The sequence below is a fragment of the Pongo abelii genome, chromosome 10, assembly GCF_028885655.2.
Source record: "Pongo abelii isolate AG06213 chromosome 10, NHGRI_mPonAbe1-v2.0_pri, whole genome shotgun sequence".
Lineage (NCBI taxonomy): Eukaryota > Metazoa > Chordata > Mammalia > Primates > Hominidae > Pongo > Pongo abelii.
In genome coordinates this window covers 30,768,918-30,784,284 of record NC_071995.2, presented here as the reverse complement: position 1 = coordinate 30,784,284, position 15,367 = coordinate 30,768,918, and the positions used below count along the sequence as shown (strand labels likewise).

General features: G+C 37.5%; 1 protein-coding gene across 1 annotated transcript in view; it reads left to right on the top strand.

The window, feature by feature from the left end:
- OVCH1 (ovochymase 1) overlaps positions 1 to 15,367 on the top strand; it is a 59,966-nt gene that overhangs the window by 24,787 nt on the left and 19,812 nt on the right. Inside the window, exons 15-19 of the mRNA XM_024257454.2 lie at positions 588 to 662; positions 1,711 to 1,891; positions 8,450 to 8,522; positions 8,964 to 9,159; positions 11,665 to 11,819. Of these exons, the coding sequence (XP_024113222.2) occupies positions 588 to 662; positions 1,711 to 1,891; positions 8,450 to 8,522; positions 8,964 to 9,159; positions 11,665 to 11,819 (680 nt within the window). The remainder of the gene's footprint in view (positions 1 to 587; positions 663 to 1,710; positions 1,892 to 8,449; positions 8,523 to 8,963; positions 9,160 to 11,664; positions 11,820 to 15,367) is intronic.

Genomic DNA, 15,367 nt, shown 5'->3' with positions numbered 1-15,367 from the left:
CAAATATGATTTTCAAGATCCTAGCTTGAATGGCGAGGTGAATGGTAGAAGCCACTAGATGATAGAGAAATGTAAGAATAAGACTGTATTGACTCTTAAAATCACTTGGTTCAATTTAAGACATGTAGATATTAGCTTGTGGGAAATCCAAGTGGGGATATCTAAAAGTCTTAGGTCTAGGATTCAGGAAAGAGATTTAGATTGAAGAGAGAAATTTGGAAGTCATCTACATGTAGATGAATAAAAATAGAGTAATGAACATTACCTTGGCAATATCTTTTCGGGCTAAACAATGAGATCCTGAAAAAAAGACTGATATTGAAAACAGCCATCAATATATAAGGAAAACCATGAGATTAATATCAAGAAACCAAGGAAGGGAGAAGTGCTTAAAAGAGCCAGATGCAACAGGGATATTAAGAGATATACAAGAAATCACATTTCTGGGATCTGGCATCTAGTGTATGAATGGTAGTGTTAGTGATATCTACAGTAGAGTAGTTTTATGATTTACCAGGGTAAGCAAGTGGGATCAGTTAGTGCAACTTCTCTAATTACTTTCAATTACATTTTTTTTTCTTCTACAGAATCTTTAAACAAATTTGAACCAAAGTTACCTCCCCAAAACAATCCTGTCTCTACTGTAAAAGCTATTCTGCATGGTGAGTTGATGACATGTTATTACTATCTGTTTAATCTTGTTTCTTCATTAACGAGATGTCTCTTTTGGAAGTCCTTTTCTTACATTTGCTATAACTCCACAGTGAAGAAGAATGAGTCTTATATTTAGGTCCATAAAATGTCCAGAGTCCTATTTGGATTTATAGTTAGACTCATAAATAGAGGGAAGAACAAATGAGCTTTAGGTTAGGAAGAAAAGGGTATAAAGCAATGTTTTGTCCTCATCCATTCGTCTACAAACTTAATATTTAAAATGACTTCTATAGTCAGTGTGGGGCAAAGGGAGAAAACAAATGTTTTTTATTTTAAATTCACACTGGCATCTTTAATTTCCTTATGCTCTAGGCCATCTGGGTAAATACTATGATCCCTCATTGTTCCACATACATGTATTGAATATGTTCAAGTTGATGGACTGTAATAGAAAGTTGCACAAGGAGCTATTAGAGAAGAAAATATCTGCTTCTTGCTGGAGGGTTGGAGAAGGCTTCCTAGAGATTAGCACTTGGGCTATGGGTCTCATCAATTCCTGATAAGAGAACAGCATTTAGATGCCTGAGCAAATTTGATATGTTTGAGGATTGATATGTGGATTTATACGGTGAGAACAAGAACTAAAACAAGAAGATATAATGAAGAAGCTTATGTACTCTGCTAACAAACTTGAAATTTTCCTACTAGAATGTAAGTTCCATGGGGGCCAGTATTTTTATCATCTATTCTATTCCACCAGTAATATATCACCAATGTCTGGAACCGTGCCTAGCAAATGGCAAGCACTAAATAAATATTTGCTAAATGAATAAATAAAATTCTGTAGGCCGGTCCCTAAAATTCTGGTTGCCTAGTATAGTCACCTGGGCAGGCTTCTTAAAATCAGATTTTTCAGAGGTGAGTTTTGGGAGTCAATATTATTATAAAGCCTATCTGATGTTTGAGAATCACTACTGTTAACTATGGCAAGCTATTGGAGGAATATGTTCTAAATTACTGCAACCTTATGGGTCATTGGTTTCATCTTTACTGTAGATGTCTGTGGCATCCCTCCATTTAGTCCCCAGTGGCTTTCCAGAAGAATCGCAGGAGGGGAAGAAGCCTGCCCCCACTGTTGGCCATGGCAGGTGGGTCTGAGGTTTCTAGGCGATTACCAATGTGGAGGTGCCATCATCAACCCAGTGTGGATTCTGACCGCAGCCCACTGTGTGCAATCGTGAGTGAAACTGGTATTTTACCAACCTATTTATCACATGCATTTATAAGTAATGCCTAGAACACAAGGCTGACTACTAAGATCATCCAGACATTCTAAAGCGAGAATCTTCTTTTAGTGTTTCTTCTGCATAGCCATCTAGCTTCTATTTAAACAATGTCAGTGAAGGAAAAGTTAATCAAATCTTGACTGCTCATCCCATTTAAAGAGATCTCTTATTTTGTTTTGCTTCCCGATTGCAGAAATCCACTGGTCTAAATGTACTGTAGTTCCAAAACTAAGTGAGGTTCTTCTTTCTGTATTTGAAGACTCCTCTCACGTTTCCCTTTAGTTTAATCTTTAAGCTAAGTGCTCATAGTTCCACTGTTCATTGTTAGTAATTCCAGATGCCTTACCACACAAGCCACCTTCCACCAGATTGGTTTAGGATTGTTCCTTTGCAAATATGGATTATGTCAGTGGAGACCACAATAGAATAACCTACCGCCTTGATTATTGCACTACTGGGGAAATAAAATTTTGGTTAAGTTTTAAATGTTCTTAAATTGTGAAGTCTTCCATTATATGAAATAATATACATAATATATTTGTAGTTTAAAAAATAGATATTAATGTTAAATTAACATTTGTATTCCCAGAATCCAGTTTAGGAAGAATCTTTATACTTACCTTTCAAGACCCCTTAGAATCCCTCTTAAGAAATACTATGCTAAATTTACAAGGAAAAAAACTAACAACCCCATCAAAAAGTGGGCAAAGTATATGAACAGACACTTCTCAAAAGAAGACATTTACGTGGCCAACAAATATATGAAAAAAAGCTCAATATCACTGGTCATTAGAGAAATGCAAATCAAAACCACAATGAGATACTATCTCACACCCATCAGAATGGCGATTATTAAAAAGTCAGGAAACAACAGATGCTGGAGTGGTTGTGGAGAAATAGGAACACTTTTACACTGTTGGTGGGAATGTAAATTAGTTCAACCATTGTGGAAGACAGTGTGGCAATTCCTCAAGGACCTAGAACCAGAAATACCAATTGACCTAGCAATCCCATTACTGGGCATATACCCAAAAGATTATAAATAATTCTACTATAAAGACACATGCACACATATGTTTATTGCAGCACTATTCACAATAGCAAAGACTTGGAACCAAATCAAATGCCCATCAATGATAGACTGGTTAAAGAAAATGTGGCACATATACACCATGGAATACTATGCAGTCATAAAAAAGAATGAGATCATCTCCTTTGCAGGGACATGGATAAAGCTGGAAGCCATCATTCTCAGCAAACTAACACAGGAACAGAAAAGCAAACAATGCATGTTCTCACTGATAAGTGGGAGTTGAACAATGAGACCACACGGACACAGGGAGGGAAAAAACACAGGGGGTGGGAGACAAGGGGAGGGAGAGCATTAGGAAAAATACCTAATGCATGTGGGGCTTAAAACCTAGGTGACAGGTTGATAAGTGCAGCAAACCACCATGGCACATGTATACCTATATAACAAACCTGCAGATTCTGTACATGTATCCCAGAACTTAAAATTTTAAAAAAATCAAAAGAGAAAAAAATACTATGCTAAGTTTCTTAAATGCTGTGTTCATACCTTTGCTTTTGGGGGATTTTAACATATACGTATCCCTAAAGCAGCACATCATTTGGTTTTTCTTGGTTTTGATCTTTATGTAACAATTGTAGTTTATAGTCTTGTGTCTTACTTCATCTCCATAATACCTTGTGTAGAGTAAGCCATGTGGCTGTGTATAACTGTAATTTGTTTTCGATCCAGACTAAAGCAATCCCTTGTGGGTAGGTTCTAGGCATTGATACTTTTGAAAAGCTTCCCAAATGATTCTAATGTGCAGAGGGTCAAGAACCACTCCCTGCCTCCCTGACCCCATCTTTTTTTGAGAACCTGTCTCTCTCTGTCACAGACTGGAATGCAGTGGCATGATCATAGCTCACTCTAGTCTTACCTGTGGGGCTCAAGGGATCCTCCCACCTCAGCCTTCTGGGCAGCTGGGACTACAGATACATGCCACCATGCCCGACTTTTTTTTTTTTTTTTTTTTTTTTTAGACACAGGGTCTTGCTATGTTGCACAGACTGGTCTTGAACTCTTGAGCTCAAGCAATCCTCCCACCTTGGCCTCCCAAAGTGCTGGGATTACAGGCGTGACCCACCATGCCCCACTTTCCTGACCCCTTCTTGATCATTTCCCTGCTTGCTCCCAGCAGGCCAGCCTCATGGGCCTTTCTGTTGCTCAGATGTGCTGAGCTTGTTCCTGTCTCAAGGTCATTGTAGTTGCTGCTTCAGAGCAGCTCATTATGTTTAGTTGTCAAGTCTCCTCAGGCTCTTCTTGGCTGTAAACTTCTAAGACGTTCCTTGGTCATTTTGAGGAGACCTCATCTGTTTGTTTTGTAGAACGTCCCTATGTCCCTCAGTTTAGTTTGTCTGACATTTTTGTCAAGGTTTTACTGGGGTTATGGATTTGGGGGAGGAAGACAACACAAGTAGCATACTATTCTTATCATATATCAAGGGTACATACAGTCAACATGACTTATCACTGATGTTAACCTTGACCATCTGGCTGAGGTAGTGTTTACCAGGTTTCTCTAATGTAAAATTACATTTTTCCCCCTTTCCATACTTACTCTTGGGAAACAAGTCAGTAAAGGTGGCCTACATTCAAATCGTTCCAGCTTTGGCCATTGTGAGCTCTTTCAGAGCTCGAGACCAGCCCTTTGGCTTCTGTGTCTCTTTGACACTCCCTCATCCTTTTGTAACACTGCAAGATACTCCAGGTCTATCTTGTGTATTTCCTTCTCAGTTCTAGAACCAGCCATTTCTCCAAGGAGCCCTGGTTCATTTTATTGGAGAATGGTATGATAAATCATGATCTGATGCTGGGTATACTAGTTGCTAGTAGCGCATTGTTGATCCTAGGCCCTCTCAGCTGACAGAGCTAGAAAATATAGGTATGTATACTAACCCATGTATATAAATATATCTATCTGTATCTACATCAAGCTAAACATGAGTTCATAAAATATTTTCAACTCTAATTCAGTATCACCTGGTTTTGTCTAGGCCTTCTCTCCCTTACAAAAACCTATTTTTGTAAGAATTCTATCAAAGTGCATTGAACGTCATGGAAAAGGTGCCTCAAGAGTAGCTGATTAATTTGTGAAAATTAATGTATTAGAAAAGAAAATATTAGTATTGAGTACAGAGATGCAGAAAAAGTTTTGGTAGATTTCCTTTTCAAATTACATGGTCTATTCTGAAATTTATGTGATGAGCCATGACGCCTTGCAGCAAGATACAGAATGTAACAAACCTATTCTTCCAAGATAGATATTTCACTTGATGAATCGATTGAAGTTAATAAACAGCTGTAAATGCTTGTGAGCCACTTGTTAGTCACAAAAAGAATTTGTATTTAATTTCATTTGTGACTTCTTAATTTCTTTAAAAATATGTATTATAATAGTAATGCTTTTGGGGAAAAAGGCAGTTGGAGAAGGTTATCAAGCAAGAGCTTAAACTACCCTCTCCATTTCTCTAACACACTCTTTTTCTCTAGAAGTCATCAATACTAAGAATGTTTCAGTTGTCTGATTTTCCACTAATATTTAAACATACATGCATATATTTTATAGTATTTGTATGTCTCACTTTTTTTGCACATAACATTATATCTTATATTTATAGTGGTATGGTAAATGTCTATGTGCCACATTTTTTTAATACTTCACAGTTGCCTAAGTTATTTGACCAGTGAAATGTCTTTTTAAATCTAATCCTTGAAGTGTGTGGATCTTTACACCAGGAGTGTGCTGATATGCTGGTGTAACAAAAACCCTATGTCCTACACGTGCCCTGCCTTTTAGCTTCCGTGGCACTGTTTGACCTCAGTATTAATTCTCAAACTTCAGCATACTCCAGAATCACCTGGAGAGCTTCTGATTCTTTAAGTCTGGTGTGGGGCCTGAGAATTTCCTGATGGTGGTGTTCCACACTTAGGAAAATCTGGTGTTCTCATCTTGTTAATTCCACACAGGATTTTGTGCTCACTGGGACTTTTAACTTACTTTCGGAGACCAAGCTCACTTTGCAATTATATATGTGAATCTTCTGTCTAAAATTTAAATCAGCTACTGAAACTTCAGTGACTTTCTTTGTGTGATAAAGTCAGATGGCTCTCTCTTCTTCCATAGCAATAAGTGACACATGCTCCACTGTTGGGTTGGGGATAAGATCCTAAGACTACAAGAAATGAGATTTTATATGGGAGAGGGGGAAGAAAAGGTGAAGAAATCCATCAATTGATGCCTTGAGCTATGTTCCCACTATTGGAAAAATCTTAAGCTTTTTGGTATCATAAAGTGTATGTGGCTTTGTCGTGTTTGTGCAGTGTTCTCCATTAAACTGAAGGATATTTGCTGACTGTACATGTAAAACATCACAAGAAACTGTGGACTACATTGCCAACTCTAACATCATTTTTATTACTTCATTGTATTGTATACACTCTCTTCTATATAAAGATGTGGAGTAGATTTAAGAAGTTTCTTCACTACTAAGTAATTATTTAGAGGGTGACTTTGAAAAAGTTTAATCCTTCCATTAGCGTGCATGGCAGATAATAAGAATGATAATGGCTACCATTATGGAGTCATTATCATCTACCAGGTACTTGCCAAGCGTTTCACTTGAGTTAGCTCCCTTAATAAAGGCATATTGAAACACATGAGTAAGTCAAACCCATTATGCAAGGAATTGAAATGAGCATGGTTATGACTGGGGAGAAGATGCCTACCTGCATTAAGAACCTTCACCTTTGAATAAGATATATTGAAAAATAATTTGAGTAACTTTACTTTTCCTGAAGAAACAGTGTTTTAAAAAATGGAAGAATTAGTCTCCAAGTAGAAGTGACAGTGTATTGGTTCCAGTAGAGGGACTCTTTCCTCAGACACCTTTTCAGCTGGAGATCTTGATATGATATATTAGTGGATATTGATTCAAACTTCTTAACATCATTTTGAGGTATATCAGAAGTAGGCAGAACTTTTCACAAAATGAACACCCATGTAACCAACACCCAGATCAAGAAACAAAATACTACATTACTAGTACCCAGCAGCCGCCCTTGTGCCTCTTCCAGTCATCACTCCCCTAAATGTAATCAGCATTCTGATTTCTAATGCAATAGTTGAGTTTTGCCAATTTTTAAACTGACAAATTCCTTTGAACTTTAGTTTCATAACTCTGATTTAACAAAAGATGAAAATCTGAGCTATGACCCAGTGAGATCATAATTTGGCAATGTTGAACAGTAAAATATAGACCAGAAGCTACCTTGTCACAGATATAACTTTCTTAAACATATTCTTTTTTCTTGCAAAGATTATTTTTATTATTTATTAAACAAATTTAAGATATTGATAAATACAGTACTGTAAATGTATTCTCTCATGATTTTTTATATATATTTTTAATTATACTTTAAGTTCTAGGGTACATGTGCACAATGTGCAGGTTTGTTACATATGCAAACATGTGCCATGTTGGTGTGCTGCACGCATTAACTTGTCATTTACATTAGGTATATCTCCTAATGCTATCCCTCCCCTCTCCCCCAACCCTACAACAGGCCCCAGTGTGTGATGTTCCCCTTCCTGTGTCCAAGTGTTCTCATTGTTCAATTCCCACCTATGAGTGAGAACATGCGGTGTTTGGTTTTTTGTCCTTTCGATAGTTTGCTGAGAATGATGGTTTCTAGCTTCATCCATGTCCCTACAAAGGACATGAACTCATCATTTTTTATGGCTGCATAGTATTCCATGGTGTATATGTGCCACATTTTCTTAATCCAGTCTATCATTGATGGACATTTGGGTTGGTTCCAAGTCTTTTTTAAACATATTCTTAATATCACTGTGAAATTAAGCTTTAATTATTTTCATTTTTCCTCCTCAACCTAAAAAAGCCTTTGGTGATATTTGGCAAGGTTTCCAATGATACTTTATGGTCAAAAGAAAGGGGCAGGATACATGATCAAGAGCTCCTTTTCACATAGATCAGAAGGCATGATGTGGCTTCCCTGGGAGGGAGATAACAGAAGCAATTGGACAGGGTACGGTTGCCTTGCTAAACTGAGCAGTGCATGTTAGTAGAGCCAGATGATGGTAGGGTGGTTTCCCTCCCTACCTGTTCTCCTGATAGTGAGTTCTTGCAAGATCTGATGGTTTAAAATTGTGTGGCTTCCTTCGCTCTCTCTCTTCTGCTTTGCTGTGATAAGATGTGCTTGCTTCCCCTTTGCCTTCAGCCATGATTGTAAGTTTCCTGAGGACTCCCCAGCCATGCAGAATTGTAAGTCAATTAAACCTCTTTTCTTCATAAACCTCTTTTCCTCAGAACGTCTTCAGAAAGACCTTATAGTCTCAGGTAGTCCTTTATAGCAGTGTGAGAACAAACTAATACAAATGTGTTTTCATGTCAAACTTTCACTGTTCTTCTGTCTCCAGGAAGAATAATCCACTCTCCTGGACTATTATTGCCGGGGACCATGACAGAAACCTGAAGGAATCAACAGAGCAGGTGAAAAAATGTTTTTACAGGTCATTCTGCCTGTAATCTAAATGTTGTCACACGCCAAGGAATACCTTTAGCTAAAATATGTAATTAGTTATTAGTCTCCTAGGGCCCTTTCACACTTATTTATACCTACATTTAAAAATGCAATTTGAGATTACATTTTCACTTGAGAATTGCAGGAAGTAGGTCAGAATTGCAAATTTAGGCCCATGGACACAGATTTTCAAAGCTTTGTTTCTCCAGCACCACCTTTATCCAGAAGGTGGTTCACAGCCCCCTGCAAATTGTAAACCAAGATTGCTTTTTTAAATTTAATAGAAAGTCTTCTTCGTTGTTTATGTATGTAAGTGCAGAAATTTAGGATTATTTTGGACCATCAACAAGGAAGTAGCTGGATTCTTTGACTTTCTTACATTGTAATTTGCTTACTTGCCACTGATACAGGTGAGAAGGGCCAAACACATAATAGTGCATGAAGACTTTAACACACTAAGTTATGACTCTGACATCGCCCTAATTCAACTAAGCTCTCCTCTGGAGTACAACTCGGTGGTGAGGCCAGTATGTCTCCCACACAGCACAGAGCCTCTGTTTTCCTCGGAGATCTGTGCTGTGACCGGATGGGGAAGCATCAGTGCAGGTAAGCATTTTTTGTTGCATAAACATTAATGCCAGTTGTTATTTTTGAAAATAGGTCATGTAAATGATATCAAGCAGTGTCCGCTTCAGCCCCTCTTCTTTCTAAAAGATAGAAACCATGTTTTATTTAGCTGTAATAGATCAGCAAGTAAATAGAGAATGAGCTATGTAAAACTTTTCCTTCAGGGTAACTTAGATTATAAGTAGGCTAGATGAGTGGTCAACAAACGTTTACTGTAATGGGCCAGATAATAATCCTTTTAGGCTTTGCAGGTCATCTGGTCTCCATCACAACTATTTAAGTCTACCGTTATAGCATAAAGCAGCCATTGGTAATATGTAACAGAATGGATTCCAACAGAACTTAATTTATAAAATTTAAATTTCGTTTAATGTGCATGTGTCATGAAATATCATTCTTTGGATTTTTTTCAACCACCTAAAAATGTACAAACTTTTCTTATTTAATGGATTGTGCCTGTGTTTGGGGATGGCACAGAATTTATCCACTGGCTGTCATGTGCTCACCCCTGGCTATGGTATAGAACTCTTAAAGGCTTAGTAAAACAGTGAAAGATCTGAATGGGTTGATGTTTGTTTTGTGCTTCTTATACCATACAAGATCATTTTCTTTGTATATTTCCTTTCTATATGTCATTTATTTGGAATCTGTGAGCTTGAAGGAGGAGGGAATTTATATTTGACTGCTTACAGTGTTGCTATTGACAGCTTACTTTGCTACCTGAAGCCAAATTGCACTTTCGTAAAAACCTTCACACCCAACACATGAGGAGCTTTTATCATCCCCATTTTACAAATGGGGAGGTTGTAACCCAAAGATTTAAGTAACTGGCTGAGATCCCATAACTAATAAATATCAAATTGAGGATTTAAGATCAGTGTGGCTCAGCTTATAATCATTTCTTAATGGCTTCTTGTTACACATACAATCAAATCTGAACTTCTTAGCCTAGCTTGGAAAGCTCTGTGTGATTGGGCCTCCCCACTTAACCTCTTTCACGTAATTTCCCTCTATTTTTCTTGTGGTTAACCTTCAGATACCGTGGCCTTTCTTCTTTCTCTTAAACACCAAGCTTGCTCTGCTTTCTGAAGTTCCCCATTTTGCGTCCTCCTGCTTGGAACACTCTTATTACAATCTTGTCACAGCTGCCTGCTCATTATTGCATTGTCAACCAAAATACGACTTCCTTTTGTGGCCCACATTGCTGCAGCAGGACGGGCCTCCCATCACATTCTGCACTACCTGGTTTTATCCTCTCACTGCATGTTAATGTACTTGGCATGATTTTATGCAGTCATCTTCTACATCTAACCCACTAGACTGAGAACCTCTTGGAGGCAGATCTGTCATTGACTCCTCTCTCCCCAAGGCTAGAAGCATACATGGCATTCAGTAAATATTTCTTGGCTTACCAGCTTCAAAGCCCTTGAATAAATGTGCCTGCTCTCTAACACCTTTGACTTTTACCAATTCCATGACTACCAGGCAACTGAGAGGTAGTTAGTCTTGTAAAAGATGAATTCATTCTTTCCAGCTAGGAGAGGAAATGAATCTTGATTTCTGGGATATGGTCAGGAACACTAAGGGAGATGGTCCCCAAGAAGAGGTTTTAGTATATTAAGAAGAATGCAAGATTTAGAGTTGAACTGAGGCTTGATCCTAGTTCTGTCCCATAAGAGCTGTGCGATCAAATTTTCAGAGGTCTGGCTTTTTCATATGTGAGATCAGTGTGATTAACCTGATCTCACATATGAAAAATGTTGTTGTATTATTAGGTTGGAATAAAACTCTTTATAAATATTAAGATACTATATAAATGTAAAGTACTTGTTATTAATATTGCCCCAAAAGGTATAGGGCTATAAAATATTAAACTTAAAAAAATTGGTCATAAATCTAAAATGATAGGATGAGTCATGCAAAATACATGTTAACACAGGCCTGCCTAAGGATCAAATATGAAAAGAAATTATTCGTGTTATCTTTAATTGGAGATGCGATTAGGCTTCAATGACAGTAGATGAAAAACAGGATTATGATTTCTGTTTATATTAGGAAATCATATAAGCATATTATTTGTAAGCAATTATGTATTTATGTATATAAATATATAACCATATATATTTATAATTGTATAAGTTATATGTGACACCAATTCATATCATGTTGAATTTTTCTTCCTGAATTCTTATGCAGAAATATTTGATACACTAACATTTAAATTGAAAATAAGCTAGAAAAAAAAGTGTTTCTGGTTTTATTCTCCTGCCAGTGGCCTCTCTTTACAAAAATGCCAAATTGGGAAATGAAGACATGTTACATGAAACACTTGTATTTTTTAAATTCAGAATTCTACGTCAGCTCAGGCCAAACTGAATGACTTCAGCTATGTTGGTACAGAGCTACATCTGAACTTAAATACATTTCTAACAACACTTTCTGCTTACTTCATCATCGAGCTCTCTCTGAATGTTTCTTCATTAGATGGTGGCCTAGCAAGTCGCCTACAGCAGATTCAAGTGCATGTGTTGGAAAGAGAGGTCTGTGAACACACTTACTATTCCGCCCATCCAGGAGGGATCACAGAGAAGATGATCTGTGCTGGCTTTGCAGCATCTGGAGAGAGAGATTTCTGTCAGGTGAGAGGATTCTGGTTTTATACAGGAAGGTGGAAAATTGCCGTCTGCTGGAGAGTTTCTATAGACAGGAGAAACCACTGCTGAAATCACCAACTTGTCACGTGCTTCAATATCATATCCCTGCATGAAGACCAGTGGGGCAACAGAAGTAATAAGTTAATTAATCCGAATTTGCTGAGATGTCAGAGAGTGGCCGGAAGCAGCGGTACAGCAAGAAAGGCCGATGGGTTCGTAGAGGAGCTGGTGAGAAGGGAGGAAATGGCAGAGCTTCTAAGCAGGCCTGAGCAAGGGAAGATGTGTTCAGGTATAATTAAGGCTTTGGGAAAAGGAATAACAAAGAAAGGTTCTAAACTTATGTGTCCTACTTATGACTTAAAAGTTTTATTGTTTTAAATTATCATTAATCTCTCTACTCTCACTTAATTTTCCACCACAAGTTAAAATAATCACAAAGATGTCTATTGGACAAGCTTGATATTGTTAAGTTCATAATTAACTAAGAAGAAGACAGAATATGAATGAACAGATTGTAGAATGCCAGCTTTAACCTTCACAAAGTCAATGGAAGAATGTGACTTTAGATATACATACAACCTAAGAGTTTCTAACACTCCGTGTGCCCACCTCCAATCCCTGGTTTGGATTTGGGGCTACCCAAGTAAGAGAAAGTTTGGGTCCATAGGGCAGCCCAAGTTTTCCAGACTTACCACTCCTACTGGTCTGGCATAGAGAGGAAAGAAAGAATGAATCTTGTTTCTGCAGCTCTTTGTTTTCCCCACCACTCAGTCAAGAAACATGCAGCAATAGATTTCACTTCCATGAGGGAGACACAACTGGGCATTAATCTAGGTGGACGTCCTTCCATGTGAAAATATGAGAGAGGGAATGAAGTCCCCTTTAACACTGAATGTAAGTTTATTGTCATTAACCCCTTCCTTTTATAGTGTCAAGTCCTGCTTAAATTATGTTTTAATTTTGCATATCTTCATTTGTATTCCCCAGAAGCAGACCCTGAGATAAGGATTCATGTGCAATCTCAGTTTTAGGAATCATAAATATCACCGGTAGGAAAAGGAGGTGTTGGTACAGGGAAGGGAAGGCAGCCAATCTAGGATGCATTATTAAGCCATCTAACATAGTGAGGGCCTAAAGCTTAATCCTGCAGGAAACTCAGGGCAGTGATGCTAAATACACTTGGTGGATTTATTCATCTGAGGGGCGAGGGAGCTGGGATATTTATGTACTACCTTCCCTGGAGCCATAGTTTGATGGCTGCTGTGGGAAATGCCTGTTAATCCCTCAGCATTTCCCATACTTTAGAGTTGCCTCCTGGGTGTAGTGGAGAGTGGGGAAGACCCCAGGCACAGAGCCAGGACATGTACTGGAAGATGTGAGGAATATCAAAAGTGCACTCCTGCTGTCTGCTAGAGTACATAAATGTTATTTGATAAAAATCACAAAAGTACCCTGAATTAATGTGTTTATTCTTCTCCTCAGTCTATTGTACGATTTGAGGGATGGCTTTTCTTTCTTCAACAAGAAAATTGCAACTAAATATGTTGTCTTTTACATATTTGACAGCATCTAACATTACAAGGTGAGCTTATTTTGTGTGGAAAGAAAAGAACTAGAGAGGGTCTTAGAAAGGTCCATGTCACAGGTGACCTAAATATCATGATCTCAGTTGGCACTTATCTTTTCAGTTATATACAACTGTCACTTGGCTGCAGCATGACCAAATGTACTGCCCATATATGGGAGGAAAACTAGAAGTTGAGATTCTAATAAATATGGCTAGCTTTCTATTACAAAGAACACTGAGTTACTAAAAGGGTGACTTTAGAAACATGCTTTGATAAAATAGTCTCTAATACTTCTATCAGGTAATTGATTTTTATTCTCCTGTGTATACTTAGAGGTAATAGACCTGCTAATGTGCTTTCTCATCCAGGAAGGTGGGAATAACAATATTGGAATGCAGAGACATGGGGTTTTCAGATATGCAATGTAGTATCCTGTTGTTCTTTGCTAACTGGATTTCAGATTTTTTATTCTAAGTTCCTTTTTAATTTTTAATTTTGTGGGTATATAGTAGGTGTATATATTTCTGCAGGACATGAGATTTTGATACAGGCACACAAGGAATAATCACATCAGGGTAAATGGTGTATCTATCACTTCAAGCATTTATAATTCGTGTTACAAACAATCCAATCATATTGTTTTGGTGATTTTTAAATGCACAATTATTATTGACTGTAGTTACCCTGTTGTGCTATCAAATACTATATTTTTTTCATTCTATTTTTTTGTACCCATTAATTATTCCCACTTCCCCTATACTCACTCAGTACACTTCCCAGCCTCTGGTAACCATCCGTCTATACTCTATCCCTATGAGTTACATTGTTTTGATTTTTAGCTCCTACAAATAAATGACAACGGGGGAAGATTGTCTTTCTGTGCCTGGCTTATTTAACTTCATATAATGACCTCCAGCTCCACCCACGTTGTTGCAAATGGTAGGATCTCATTTTTTATATGGCTGAGTAGTACTCCATTGTGTATATGCACCACATTTTCTTTATCCATTCATCTGTTGACGGATACTTAGGCTGCTTCCAAATCTTGGCCATTGTGAATAGTGTTGCAATAGACATGGGAGTGCAGATAACTTTTCAATATCTTGATTTCCTTTCTTTTGGGTATATACCTAGGAGTGGGATTGCTAGATCAATGGTATTTCTATTATTATTTTGAGGAATGTCCATACTATTCTGTATAGTGGTTGTGCTAATTGGCACTCTCATCAATAATGTACATGGGTTCCCTTTTTCTCCACAACCCTGTGAGCTTTTGTCATTGCCTGTCCTTTGGATAAAAGCCATTTTAACTAGGGTGAGATGATATCTCATTGTAGTTTTGATTTGCATTTCTCTGATCAATGATGTTGAGCACCTTTTCATATACCTGTTTGCCATTTGTATGTCTTCTTTTGAGAAATGTCTATCAGATCTTTTGTCCTTTTTTAAAATCAGACTATTAGATTTTTTCTATAGAGTTATTTGAGCTCCTTAAATATTCTGGTTATTAATCTCTCGTTAGATGGGTACTTTGCAGAATTTTTTTCCCATTCTCTGAGTTGTCTCTTGGCTTTGTTTCCTTTGCAGTGCAGATTTTAAACATGATATGATCTTATTTGTCCATTTTTGCTTTGGTTACCTGTGCTTATAGGGTGTTACTAAAGAAATCTTTGTCCAGTCCAGTATCCTGGAAAGTTTCCTCAATTTTTTTAATTAATTTCATAGTTTGAGGTCTTAGATTTTAGTCTTTAATCCATTTTGATTTGACTTTTGCAAATGGTGAGAAATAGGGATCTACTTTCATTCTTCTGTATAAGGACATCCAATTTTCCCAGCACCATTTATTGAAGTGACTGTCCTTTCCCCAGTGTATTTTTTTTTTTTTTGCACATTTGTCAAAAATGACTTTAATGTAGATGTATGGATTTTTTTTCTGGGTTTTCTATTCTGTTCCACTGTTCTATG